The 12788-nt window shown below is 37.9% G+C and overlaps 1 protein-coding gene across 1 annotated transcript in view; it reads right to left on the reverse strand.

Annotated features, from left to right (window-relative positions):
• LOC150083829 (uncharacterized) overlaps positions 1 to 12788 on the reverse strand; it is a 607249-nt gene that overhangs the window by 459181 nt on the left and 135280 nt on the right. The window contains exons 10-11 of the mRNA XM_090375392.1: positions 12137 to 12193; positions 6971 to 7024 (exon numbers count right to left, since the gene is read on the reverse strand). Of these exons, the coding sequence (XP_090231518.1) occupies positions 6971 to 7024; positions 12137 to 12193 (111 nt within the window). The remainder of the gene's footprint in view (positions 1 to 6970; positions 7025 to 12136; positions 12194 to 12788) is intronic.

Raw genomic sequence — 12788 nt, forward strand, 5'->3', positions numbered from 1 at the left:
GACGCCATTATGAGGCAAGCATTCAGAAACAGACAGGGCATACAATATGACAAGGATCACTATGTGACTGACCTGATGTTTGCTGATGATAGTGCTATCCTTGCCGGTAACGACGCTGAAGCCACGGACATCCTCTACGACATTGCCTGCATTGCCCGGCCATACGGTTTGAAGATCAATGCTGGTAAGACAAAGGCCCTGACAACAGATGGGTCGCAAGCCACCATCTATCTCGAAGGCGTCCAGATCGAGCAAGTGCAGGACTTTAAATACCTTGGGTCGCTGGTCCAGGAGAAGAAAGTTGCATCCACCATGGAAATCCACAGCAGAATTGGACAGGCGGCCACTGCGTTCGCCTCGCTCAAATGGTGTCTGTGGAAGAGGACCAACATTTCCACAAAGACTAAAATCCGACTCTTCCGGACTTTGATCCTGCCCATTCTTCTTTACGGATCGGAAACATGGATTTGTCTCAAGTTAGATTTGAACAAACTTGAGGTATTCCAAATGCGATGCCTGCGGCAGATCTTGGGCATCTCTCTTCGCAACCGCATTACTAATGATACCATCCGCGCCAGATGCCAACAGCAACCAACCATTGCCGACCAAATCCAGAAGCGAAGGCTCAGATGGTTTGGCCACGTATGTAGAATGGGCACGAACAGAATACCATCCACACTCCTTTGGAGACAACGACCCACCCAATGGAGCATCCAACGGACCGCGCCTAGGAAAACGTGGGCCAAGCAAGTGGAAGATGACTTGAAGAGCCGACGTCTCGACCTTAACCAGGCCAGGACTGAAGCCATGGATCGTAAGGTATGGAAGAACATCACAGAGCAAGTCCGAAACCCTGCGGCACCTACAGCAGCATACTGGTTGCGTGGCCAACCGCCTCCCCCAGCTGCCAGCTAAGGACCAAAGAAGAAGAAGAAGAAGAAATGGGAGGCAGCTGTGCATAAGCCCAATATTACCAATCTAAATCAGATAGGATTTTCATGAATGATGAGTGAAGATAACGGAATTTTATTATGAGTTCGGTCTTCTATTCACAGATTAAAAGCTGTTTCCATTTTTTCTAATTTAACATCACAAGTTACAGAGCAAATTTTTGAAGCAATTAGCCTGTTTTCACAGACACTATAATGGATTTTTTCTTCCAATTTCTTGACTGATCATACCGTTGACTCATTGGTTTTATAATGTTTTGCCACTGACGTGACATTTTCACCATTAGAAATTTTGTCTAATAACTCAATATTACTCACTAATGTCATCACCTTCTTTGATCTTTTCACAATTCCTTGTTATTCGTAGCCATATTTTCATAGGGGTTAGAAAAGAATTTGTCCACAATAAAGTCACTTTCTTTTAACCGTTAAAAACACTCATAAAAGTCTGTTTACACTACAAAATGATAGATTTTTCACTTTCATAAGCATATCAATTAAAAGCAAACAATGAAACCTTCCATTAGCAGGAAACATCCAGAAAACCTTCCATTAGCAGGTTTAGCAGGAAACATCCAGAAAACCTTCCATTAGCAGGTTTAGCAGGAAACATCCAGAAAACCTTCCATTAGCAGGTTTAGCAGGAAACATCTGTGCTCGCGATTGTGTCACCCCTCTCCCCCACCCACCTACTGAGCGCTGTTTTGACTGGGAAATATGATTTTATCCTCACCCATATTTTTTATGGCGCAAAATGTTCACAGAACTTTAAAATTCACATTTTTTTTTAGGTTTCATTTTACATTAAATCAGCAACTGCAAATAGCGGGGGTTTACTGTACAGTGGTACATCGACATACGAGTTTAATTCGTTCCGTAACCTTGCTCGTATGTCAAATTGCTCGTATCTCAAAGCAATTTTCCCCATTGAAATTAATTGAAATGCCATTAATCCATTCCAGCTCCCAAAAAACCACCTCAGTTGTTTTTGTTAAGTGTTTTTGAATAAGAAAAATGTATTTACAAGAAGAAACATTTATTTATAAATAACAAATACATATTCTATAGAAACATAATAAAAGAAAAGGTGAAGTGCTTACGGAAGCGTATAATTTTCGTCATTGGTCTTCGCTTTTTTTGTCACGCTTTGCTCATTTTCACCTGCAGATCGTTTAAAAAAAACTGTCCAGGGAGGTTTGTTTCTTCCTCCCTTTCAGGATATTGCGGAAATGTGTTAGGCAAGTTTCGTTGAACAACTCCGATGCATGACCAGTTGCAACTTTTTCGGGGTGATTTTTATCCACGAACTCTACAACTTTCTCCCACATTCCCAAGATCTCCTTTATATTTCTTGTAGAGATAACCTTCTCCATCTCTGGCTCCTCTTCAAAACTAATTTTTCGTTGAACCACCATATGCTGCTGCGAATGTAGATCGTGTAACTCCTCGGTTGTCAACTCCTGAGTCTGTTCCTCGACAAGTTTGTTCACATCTCTCTCATCCAACTCCAGGCGCATGGATTTTCCCAGAGAAACAATCTCCTCTACCACTGACACTTCGGGTTCCAATCCTTCAAAAGCCCTTTCAGCTACAGCCTCAGGCCACAGCTTCTTCCATGCAGATATTAAGGTCCTCGTTGTAACACCCAGCCAGGCCTGATCAATAATTCTTAGGCATATCACGATGTTAAAGTGGTCCTTCCAGAACTCTCGAAGGGTAAGGTTTGTGTTCTCCGTCACTTCAAAGCAGCACCGAAAAATGTGCTTGGTGTACAACTTCTTAAAATTAGAAATCACCTGCTGATCCATGGGCTGCAGGATAGGAATGGTGTTGGGTGGTAGGTAGAGAACCTTTATAAACTTGAACTCTTCGAGTAAATCATCTTCGAGATTTGTTGGGTGAGCAGGGGCATTGTCGAGGACGAGAAGGACTTGCATGGGTAGGTTGTTTTCCTGTAGATATTTTTTTAACAGAAGGGCCAAACACCAGGTTTATCCACTCCACAAAGAATTTCCTGGTGACCCACGCCTTCGGATTTGCCCTCCACATAACTTGTAGTTTTTCTTTTAAAATCTTATGTGACTTAAAGGCTATGGGATTTTCCGAATGGTATACTAGCAGAGGCTTGATTTTGCAGTCGCCATTCGCATTGGCGCAAAGTGCTAGAGTTAATCTATCCTTCATGGGTTTGTGACCTGGCATCGTCTTCTCCTCTGCCGTTATGTAAGTCCTATTCGGCATCCTTTTCCAGAAAAGCCCTGTCTCGTCACAGCTGAAGACTTGCTGAGGGATGTATCCTTTGGCTTCTATCAGTTCGGAAAACGTTTTGATGTAAACCTCAGCTGCCTTCACATCCGAACTTGCTGCCTCACCATGCCTGACGACGGAGTGAATGCCGGTCCTTTTCCTAAAGTTGTCAAACAAGCCCCGACTGGCTTTAAACGAGTCTTCAGATTCCTCGTTTGTGGAAGTGTGTGGGATCTGCTTCAGCAAATCACCGTAAATCGCTCGTGCCTTCTCACATATGATACTTTGAGAATCCTCAAAGAATCCTCCTTGAAGCTGCTTCTCTGTCACCCACACCATCAGTAGTTTCTCCATTTTCTCATGGAGAGAGGTCCGGAGCTTAGAAATTATTGTAATGCCCTTGGCTGACGTTATACCCTTTATCAACTTCTTCTGTTTAAGCATAGTACATATCATTGTACTGTGCATTGATGTACTACGCCCGTACATCCTCGCCAAATCAATTACTCGCACACCTTGCTCATGTTTTTCTATGATTTCACGCTTTAATTCAATAGACATCATCTTCTTCTTCGGACCCATGGTTATAAAAATAAATCTGATAATGTTTTGTAAATGTACAAAAAGCAAAAAACGCGAACCCAACTTATCAAAAATGCTACGAAAATGAGGGAAACAAGCACACAGACTGAGGTCTAGTCTGAGGGGGAGAAACTGTTAGACGCTGCACACGACCCCAACATGCGGGGCACATGTTGGGGTCGTGTGCAGCGGTGTAGTGTGCGATTCCTCGTATCTCAAATCTTGCTCTCATCTCAAAGCAAAATATCGCTCGCTCGGCAGGCGCCTCCGTAGCCAGGTGGGAAGGAGCAGCAGTGCGTAGCACACGCTTCTTGATTAGACCGGGGTTCGAGCCCGTCACCACCAAATACGGAGGATGCGGAAAGGTCAGGGAATGACCACCGCATATCCCGGAGCAATATGGCCTTAGTTGCTAATGCTCCTAAAAACCAAAACAACAACAACAACAACAACGCTCGCTCGGCGGCTCGTATCTCAAAACACTCGTATATTAGGGCACTCGTATATCAAGGTACCACTGTATTATAATTCCGCAAAGTGTTAGATGCATTGTGTCTTGGTGTCCATACAAGAACACAAATATAATAATATATATTGCAATAAAATAAAACAAAATAAGAACTAATAATGAGTAAGAAGTTAAATCAGAAAACATTTAAATTTAAACATTTTTCATTATTATTTTTTTACATTGCATTCTAATAAAATTATTTTTTTAAATTTGTTATTAAAACATTCTACTTTTTAAATAAAAGTACCTTATTTGTTAAATTTAGTGTGTTTATGTATATGCATTGGAATTTTCATTTTTCAGTTAAAAAATATAACACTAGCCAATATTAAATTTTTTCACAAATTATCATTAAATCAATATAATGTTAAATTATGCAATTAATTTTTGCTCTGGATTCCTTAAGTCAGATTTATAAATAACAGAAAATTTTATAATATTGCAAAGTATTACACTTTGCCCACCCAGCAACTTCATAATGCCACCTGGCTGGCAAAATTTTCTGGGGAGAACACTGATTAAGAATTGTTTCGCAAAAGCAGATTTTGCCAAAACATCAATTAACAGCAAATGAAAGGGATGAACTACTACAAGACATTGAGCAATCTTGGGAAGACCCTCAAGCAAGAGGTTTCATCAGTGGAGAAATTGTTCTTGACAAATTTTTAGGAGTTGATAATGATGTCATAGTAGCTGAATATCCGAGTGACTCCAACATTTTGGAGAGTATTCAAAGAAATAGTGACAATATCGACAGAGTTGGATGAAAATGAGGGCAATATTAAACCTTCAAAACATGAAATGTTGGCAGCATTTGAAACTTTGCTTCGAGGCCTTCAGTATGAATAAAATGTGCCAGAATCTATATTTGAGTGTTTAAAGAAATGCAAACATTTTTATGCGAACAATAAAATCCAGTGTACAACAAAAAATAACCAAATATTTTACGAAGTGATTTTTAAAAGTGTACTAATATATTGTGTGCATCATGTACATAGTCATTTCTTAATATGTATGTATTAATAAATTAATTGTTTTAAAATGTTAGAAAATTTAATCATTCTCGCTTATTTTTGATTTATTTCCTATCTTTTACTATATTTCTAAATGTTGAATTACACCATTTTTCATTGTTGAAAAGGCCATATTGCTGTATAATGAAATTTCTGTTTAACGAATTTTTCAAGTGAATGATCGATTTCGTTATACAGAGGGCCTGCAGATTTTTAATGCATGTAAAATCACTGCTAATAACCAGATCAAGAGTACTGCTTCCTCCTGTTGCCTCTCTTAACATGCTGCTGTAGAAAACAATCATTCAAGACATCTACAAAAGTTTTGCAAATGTGTGTGACCAACCCACATATTCCAGTAACTTCTGGAAAGTTAAAATCATCCATTATAAGCCATTCTGATTTACTGGCCCACTCTCTGTATAGCTGTTTGGTATACACATCACAGTCATTATGCCTATAACACACTTTCCTACTTTCAGTTTTTTTTTCCCAGTGTTTATATCACAACAGACTGACTCAACATAGATTTAATATGCTTCTTTATTAAGTTCATAACCCTCCACCCTTCCTGCATACACTGTACTCCCCATATTCAAATTAAGCATCCCTTATGTCAGAGTGACACCATGTTTCTGCTATCACTAGAATGTTTGCATTTGATGACTTAATTAGGAACAGGCATTTGGAACGAATGGAGGGGTGAAATGGGAGGCTTTATTTTTTTTTTTTTTGGCTGATGCTGCATAAGCTTGTTTTCTTGCATCATATGCCTCTGCTAATGCTAATCAGTATTTCATATTCATCAAGTTTATTTACAATGCTCCTAGCATTAGTGTATATGCACATGTTCTATGCACATGTTAGTATACATGCACATGTTCTTATTCTTAGTTACCCTTATACAGCCAATGAATTTATCTGTTCCGTGATGACCTACTGCAGAGCTTGAAATCCCCATCACCTTACTTTCCAGGCTGCTGCATTTTCCAATAGAAGCAGTGCAAAAATCATCACCTCTAATTAATCTACTAGTCTGTTTAACCCCCCTCCAAGATAGCAGTTTTCCGACCCACCTATCACTGCCTCAATAGTATCAGCAAATATTCTTGCACTCCTTCTATTTAAGTGTATCCCATTCCTGCAAAAACAGTCTCTCTTGTTAACAAGCACAAACCACACTGAGAAAATTTCTACCCCACGAGCATAGCACATTGTCTCTCTGGGGCCAAATTGATTGACAAGGATCTCAACGTGTATTCCCTCCTATCATGTCTAGGGAGAATTGCAGACACTTTCAAATTTAATCCTACTCGTGACTTTTTCTCAACATTGCCCTGTACTTGTTAAGTAAGTTAAATTAGTTTTTTAATTGTTTTTTAATTATTTTCAATTTATTATTTGTTACTATAATCATTTCGCATTAATGTTATATTCATTTTAATTTCTGGAGAGTAGCATACAGAAGTGTTCTACATATCACATTGAGGTAAATTTCTCTTATTCTTCTACAAATATTGAAATCAATGTATTAAGCATCATAGCTCTGGTTTATACTATCAACTTTAAAATTCAAAAAGTACATAGATTCATATTACATCTACATTTAGTAATTCTAAAGTAAAAAAGAAAATAATTAGATATTGGCAATAGTTTAAAAACTTTACCTCCTCTCCTGTTTCTCCAGGTTCTCCTTTTGGACCATGTGGACCTGGAGGCCCCTAAAAAAATTAATATTAAAAATCTTTTAAATTCTATTTACTTCCAAATGTATTAGAATATTAAAGGATATTATTAATGGAAATAATATTCTTTATCCTTTATTTCTTTCAATAAATTGTATCTATAAACTTAAATAATTAAAATGATTCATTAAAATCATTAAACAACAATGTTTTTATCTTTTTTTTTTTAATTCACGTCTAAGACTAATACACATACTTCATATCTAAATTTAGATTTCTATTTTGTACTTGAGCTACTCTAGCAAGACCTTGGATAATATGAAATTCTCTGAGCAGTGCAGACTAGTGCCAGGACAGCTCATGGGGTTTTGTCAATGATGTACAGAAACTTTTCTAGCAGGGATAAGGAGGTAATTATACCTTTGTACAAGGCCAATGTTAGGCCACACCTTGAGTACTGTATACAAGTCTGGATATCTCACTTTAGGAAGGATGTAGATGGACTGGAAAGGGTGCAGTGAAGGGCAACCAGATTGATGAATGGAACAAAAGGATGCTCTTACCAAGAAAGGCTTCACAGTTCTGCAAACTGCAGCATTTAGAGACAAGGCACCTGTAGGGAGATCCGATTGAGGTGTTTAAGGCCTTGAATGGATTGAGTAAGCTAAATGTTGATGGCAGTTTGTTTGGTTGCTTGACTGTTGAAACGAACTTCCATTGGTTGTTATGGAAGTAGTGGTCTGAATAAATTCAAAGAGCTAGACAAATTCTTGGAGGGTATGGATGGGTGAAGTGTGAATCTTATGGAATGTTGATTGTTGTTTGCAATTGGGTATCTGGTTTTCTATCTGACCACTCACTGCAGGTGATGGTAGATGGCTTCTAACTTCTCCACTAATGCTGATGTTCCCCTAGGTTCAGTTCTTTCTCTCACTCTTTTCCTCTTTTATATTAATGACCTTCTTCCACTGACTGGAAATCCTATCTGTAGTTTTGCTGACATTAGCACATTGCATTTCACTTTCCAGTTTAAGAAACACTGACTTGCACAAACAGTTTCAACTTCTCGTTCACTACCAATTTCTTAATGTTGATCTCCAGGTAATTCTCGAATGTGGCAAAGATAACATAGTTAATTTCAATCTTTCTAAAACTCAAGCCTTGTCTTATACCTTGAAAAAAAGGATTCTTCTGCTCCTATGTTTATTTTCAATGGCACTGAGATTTCTAGACAAGATCGCATATCTCTATTAGGGATTACCCTAACTTCTAATCTCTCTATCTTGGCATAAGCACATCACAAACTTTTCATCTAAACAACTTTGTATAAATCTCAAATCTGCTCTAAATGGAATATTGTTCCTACATCTGGGATATTTCCCTCCAAAACCTCTCAAGCTTCTAGACTTCATTCAAAAGAGGGCAGTCAAGTTAATTAATGACCTGTTCCTTACAAAATCTCTTCATTCTCTGTCTCCTAGACAATCTGTTTCTATCGTGTTCCTTTTCTATAGATATTTCCATAGGCACTGTAAGAAGTCTTGATATTGCTATAATGGGTGTGTCAGCAACCCCTACTTTAAACAACCAAACCCATCACAATACATCTGTTAACCTCTTATTTCTCATGGATAGCTTAAAGCTTATACATAAAACATCTTTTTTTCAAGTGGAAAAGAGCTGAAATTACTTTCAAAGCTTCCTCTGGTCTCCCCCCCCTCCCACCCCAGACTACAGACAAAACAGACATCCAAATATGTTTCGGATACACCACATCAGAAATAGCAAAACAGGGTACTGAATGGAGAAAAGTACATCTCTGAAATGAACTTTGAAATGAACATATATTTGTCCTGTTAAAATATGGCTGCTGAAAATGTTTTATTTCAGTGTTAAGCATACACTTTTTTTCCCCCAAAGTGCACAAGTCTTTTATGCTACATACAAAAAAAAAAAAAAGAAAGAAATACTGTCCTCTGCAAACCACTCTCTCTCTCTTTCACAGCATGCATATCAACCCTTTATTGTTCACAATATATATATAACCTATATATTGTGAATAAAATCTTTATCTAGAAAGGTGCTCCTTAAGCTTTGGAAAAAGGATTAAAGTCACCAGCAGGCAAGTCTGCAAATAATAATAGTATTTGCCATATAGTGAAAGGAAGCCACAGGCTTTTGTTGCACTGGAAAAAAAAACCAAGTAGATAAGAAAACGCAAATTATATGCTTCTCTCCTCACACAGGTAAGTGAGGAGGGAGGTATATAATTTGTGTTTCCAGTAGCCCTTTGAATTTATTCAAGCAGCCAACCTCAACTACTTGTTGCAGCTATCAATGACTCACTGGCTAAAATAAAACTTCCTAGAATCTAATCTAAACCTAAAGCCATGTAATTTGAATTTTTGACTCCTAGTTCTGTAATTCTTTAGAACAGTGAGAATTCCACCTTCATTCATTTTACGAATCCCTCTCAGTGCCTTATAAACCTCATCAGGTCATCTCTGAGGTGCCTGGTTCCCAAGCATTGTAGCCCACACAATCAGAGTCAAGGGATGGTTGAGGGGGGGAGAAGACAGAAAGTGGTAATCAATGGACACTGCTCATCGTGGACTAATGTTATTAGTGGAGTTCCTCAGGGTTCAGTGTTGGGTCCATTGTTGTTTTCTGTATTTATAAATGACATTGATGATGGTATATCAAGCTTAATGTCCAAGTTTCCAATGATACAAAGGTTGGCAGGGTTGTTAAGGACACTACTGATGCTATGCTGCTGCAACAGGATCTGGAAAGGTTGAGCAGATGGGCTGAGAGGTGGCAAATGAAGTTTAACATTGACAAATATAAAGTACTACATATGGGAAACAGTAACCCCAGAGCAATGTATCAACTCTTTGATACTAAGCTGACAATGGTAGAGAATGAAAAGGACCTGAGGGTAATTGTGCAGGCAGATATGAAGTTCTCTGAGCAGTGCAGACAGGCTGCAAGAGTAGCTCATGGTGTCTTGTCAATGATATACAGGAATTTTTCTAGCAGGGATAAGGAGGTGATTATTCCCTTGTATAAGGCATGGTCAGGCCACACCTTAGTACTATATACAGGTCTGGAGGCCTCATTTCAAGAAGGATGTAGAGCTGCTGGAACGAGTACAGAGAAGGGCAACAAGACTAGTGAATGGAACCAAGGGTTGCTCTTACGAAGAAAGGCTTAAGTTTTGCAAATTACAGTGTCTGGAGACTAGGCACTGGCGAGGTGATCTGATAGAGGTGTATAAAGCCTTGAATGGTTTGAGTATGCTCAATGCCGATGGGATTCTTCCTCTTGCTCAGAATAATCACCTGAGAGGGCATAAATTCAAATTGAGGAAAGACAGATGTAGGATAGATGTGGAAGTTGATAGCCTATATGAATTTAAGGCTCAGGTGGAGAGGTATTTCGAACGAATGGAGGGGTGAAATGGGAGTGAGTTTTTTTTTTTTTTTTTTGGCTGATGCTGCATAAGCTTGCTTTCTTGCATCATATGCCTCTACTAATGCTTTCCTCATATTGTTGTCCTTCTACCGATCTCGCCATTCCAGTTGCCCATCTTTGGACCTTTTCAAGAAGTTCAATATCTTTTTCAGATGAGATGTCCATACTTGAATGCAGGATTCCAAATGTACTCTTACAATTGCCTTATACAGTGGGATTATGACCTCCCCTCTCTACAGGATAGTGTTTGATAAATCATTGAATGGACACCATGAGCTTTCCTGGCTGCCTGTTTATATTGTTCAGAAAACTCCACATCTTCAAGTATTTTAACTGTCAGATCCCTTTCCTCCTCCATTATTTTTAATTCAACCCCCACCAAGTGTATAATTTATTTGTAAGTTGCTATTTCCCAAGTGTAAGACCTTGCATTTGGCAGCATTAAAACATAGCTGTCACTTCTCCGACCATTTTTGAAGTTTGTTCAAGACATCCTGAAAGAGCACTGCTTGGCACTGATCATTAACAACTCTGCCAATTTTACGTCATCTGCAAATTTTAACATCACGGCTTCTATCCCTTCATCAATGTCATTTATGAAAATGAGAAACAACAGTGGTCCAAGAACCGATCCTTTAGGGACCCCACTCCTGACATTACACCAATCTGAAGAATATCCATTAATCACAATCCTCTGCCTTGAGCCACCTAACAATCCATCTTAGAATCTTACCAGTAATCTCAACCTGCTCAAACTTATACAGTTTGAGCAGGTTGAGATTACTGGTAAGATTATTTGTATCAGTTGAGATTATTTGTATTTTAGCAAATGCTTTGCTAAAATACAAATAAACTACGTCAAAGTTGCTCCCTAAATCCAGCTGATGAGTTACTATGTAAAAATAGCCTACTAAGTTAGTTAAGCATGATTTACCCTTAAGCCATGTTATGTATCCTTCAAAATGCCTATTTATCTAAATGTTCCTGGATTACACTCTTAATCACTGCCTCTAAGAAGATTTTTTCTACCAATGAAGTCAGACTAACTGGTCTGTAGTTACAAACTTCACTCTTAGAACCGCATTCATATGTATTGGCATATTGGTAATTTAGATAAGTAGGGGATAAATGATTTTAAACCCTTCATCTGAGATGGCAGATATTGCAATATTAGACCTGTATGCTGGTTCATTATTCTGGCAGAAAATGATCACTTCACAGTACTTTTAATAGATTCATACAATTTACACTAATTCATTTTGCATAATACTGGCCTATGGCTGCATACTCAAAGTAAATTAACAAGCATCACTCCTGAGCATACTAAAAAGTGGAAACCACCTTGCCTTCTGATAGGGCATTATGCAATTTCTGGGTTGTGGTGGTGATGATGTGTGCTTCCAGGTCATGATTTGACTCAGGACAAGAGCAATATACCCATATTTCATCCAGAGTTATGAAAGAGAAAAGAAAACCCCTCAGGATTATGCTTAAATCTTTCCAAAAGCTAATTTTTTTTTTCTTGATCATCCTACTTATATATTAAAATTTTAATCAAGTTATATGTTCAAATCCATTCAACCTGGCTGCCATACTAAAATCCATAATTTTAATTTACTATTTTTTTTAAATGTTTTCTTATCAGTTATAGTATGCAAATAAAACTTTACTTACCTCAGGACCAACCAACCCAGTTAACCCCATTGGACCCATTGATCCTCTCATAGCAAGCTGTCAACAAAGAAAAACAAAAAACACATTGATTAGCATCAGTGCTTTTTTTTGTAAAAAAAATGCGTGCCGGTACTGATTCTTTGCTATCAAGAAAAATTGAAAATTAAAAGGATATGAAAAGTACTCTAAATTTTTTTTTTCCTGATATTGTTACTTTAGTAGCAATGTTTTTAGAATAAGAACAACGAATTAAGTATATGAACACAGTTTATTAAGCATAAATTTCTTATTCAAGTATATAAAAAAATAAGTAAAATGTGAGTAAAATAAGTAAAAAATAATAACATAAGTAAAAAATAATTTCATAAAAGTTTTTGCAGAATATTCCAAAATTTTCATTAAGTTCTCATTGGACACCCTATGCTGACTTCTTTTCTTCCTCTTTGTGTGTTGGTTGCTGAATGAAGTTTCCAAAGCAGCCATGAATCGACATATTTTGCTGGAACGAAGCGGGTTAGCGGTGAGTCTACAGTTTTAAGAAACAGTAGTGAAGAAACGTTTTTGTCATCAATGAAGCGCTGGTTGGGCTGGCGATCAGATTCATTTGTGAAAGTCCTCGTTCACATTCACTCAGTGAAATTGGTATCGTACT

This window comes from Mastigoproctus giganteus, chromosome 6, assembly GCF_048544385.1.
Source record: "Mastigoproctus giganteus isolate SK-2022 chromosome 6, ASM4854438v1, whole genome shotgun sequence".
Classification (NCBI taxonomy): Eukaryota; Metazoa; Arthropoda; class Arachnida; order Uropygi; family Thelyphonidae; genus Mastigoproctus; species Mastigoproctus giganteus.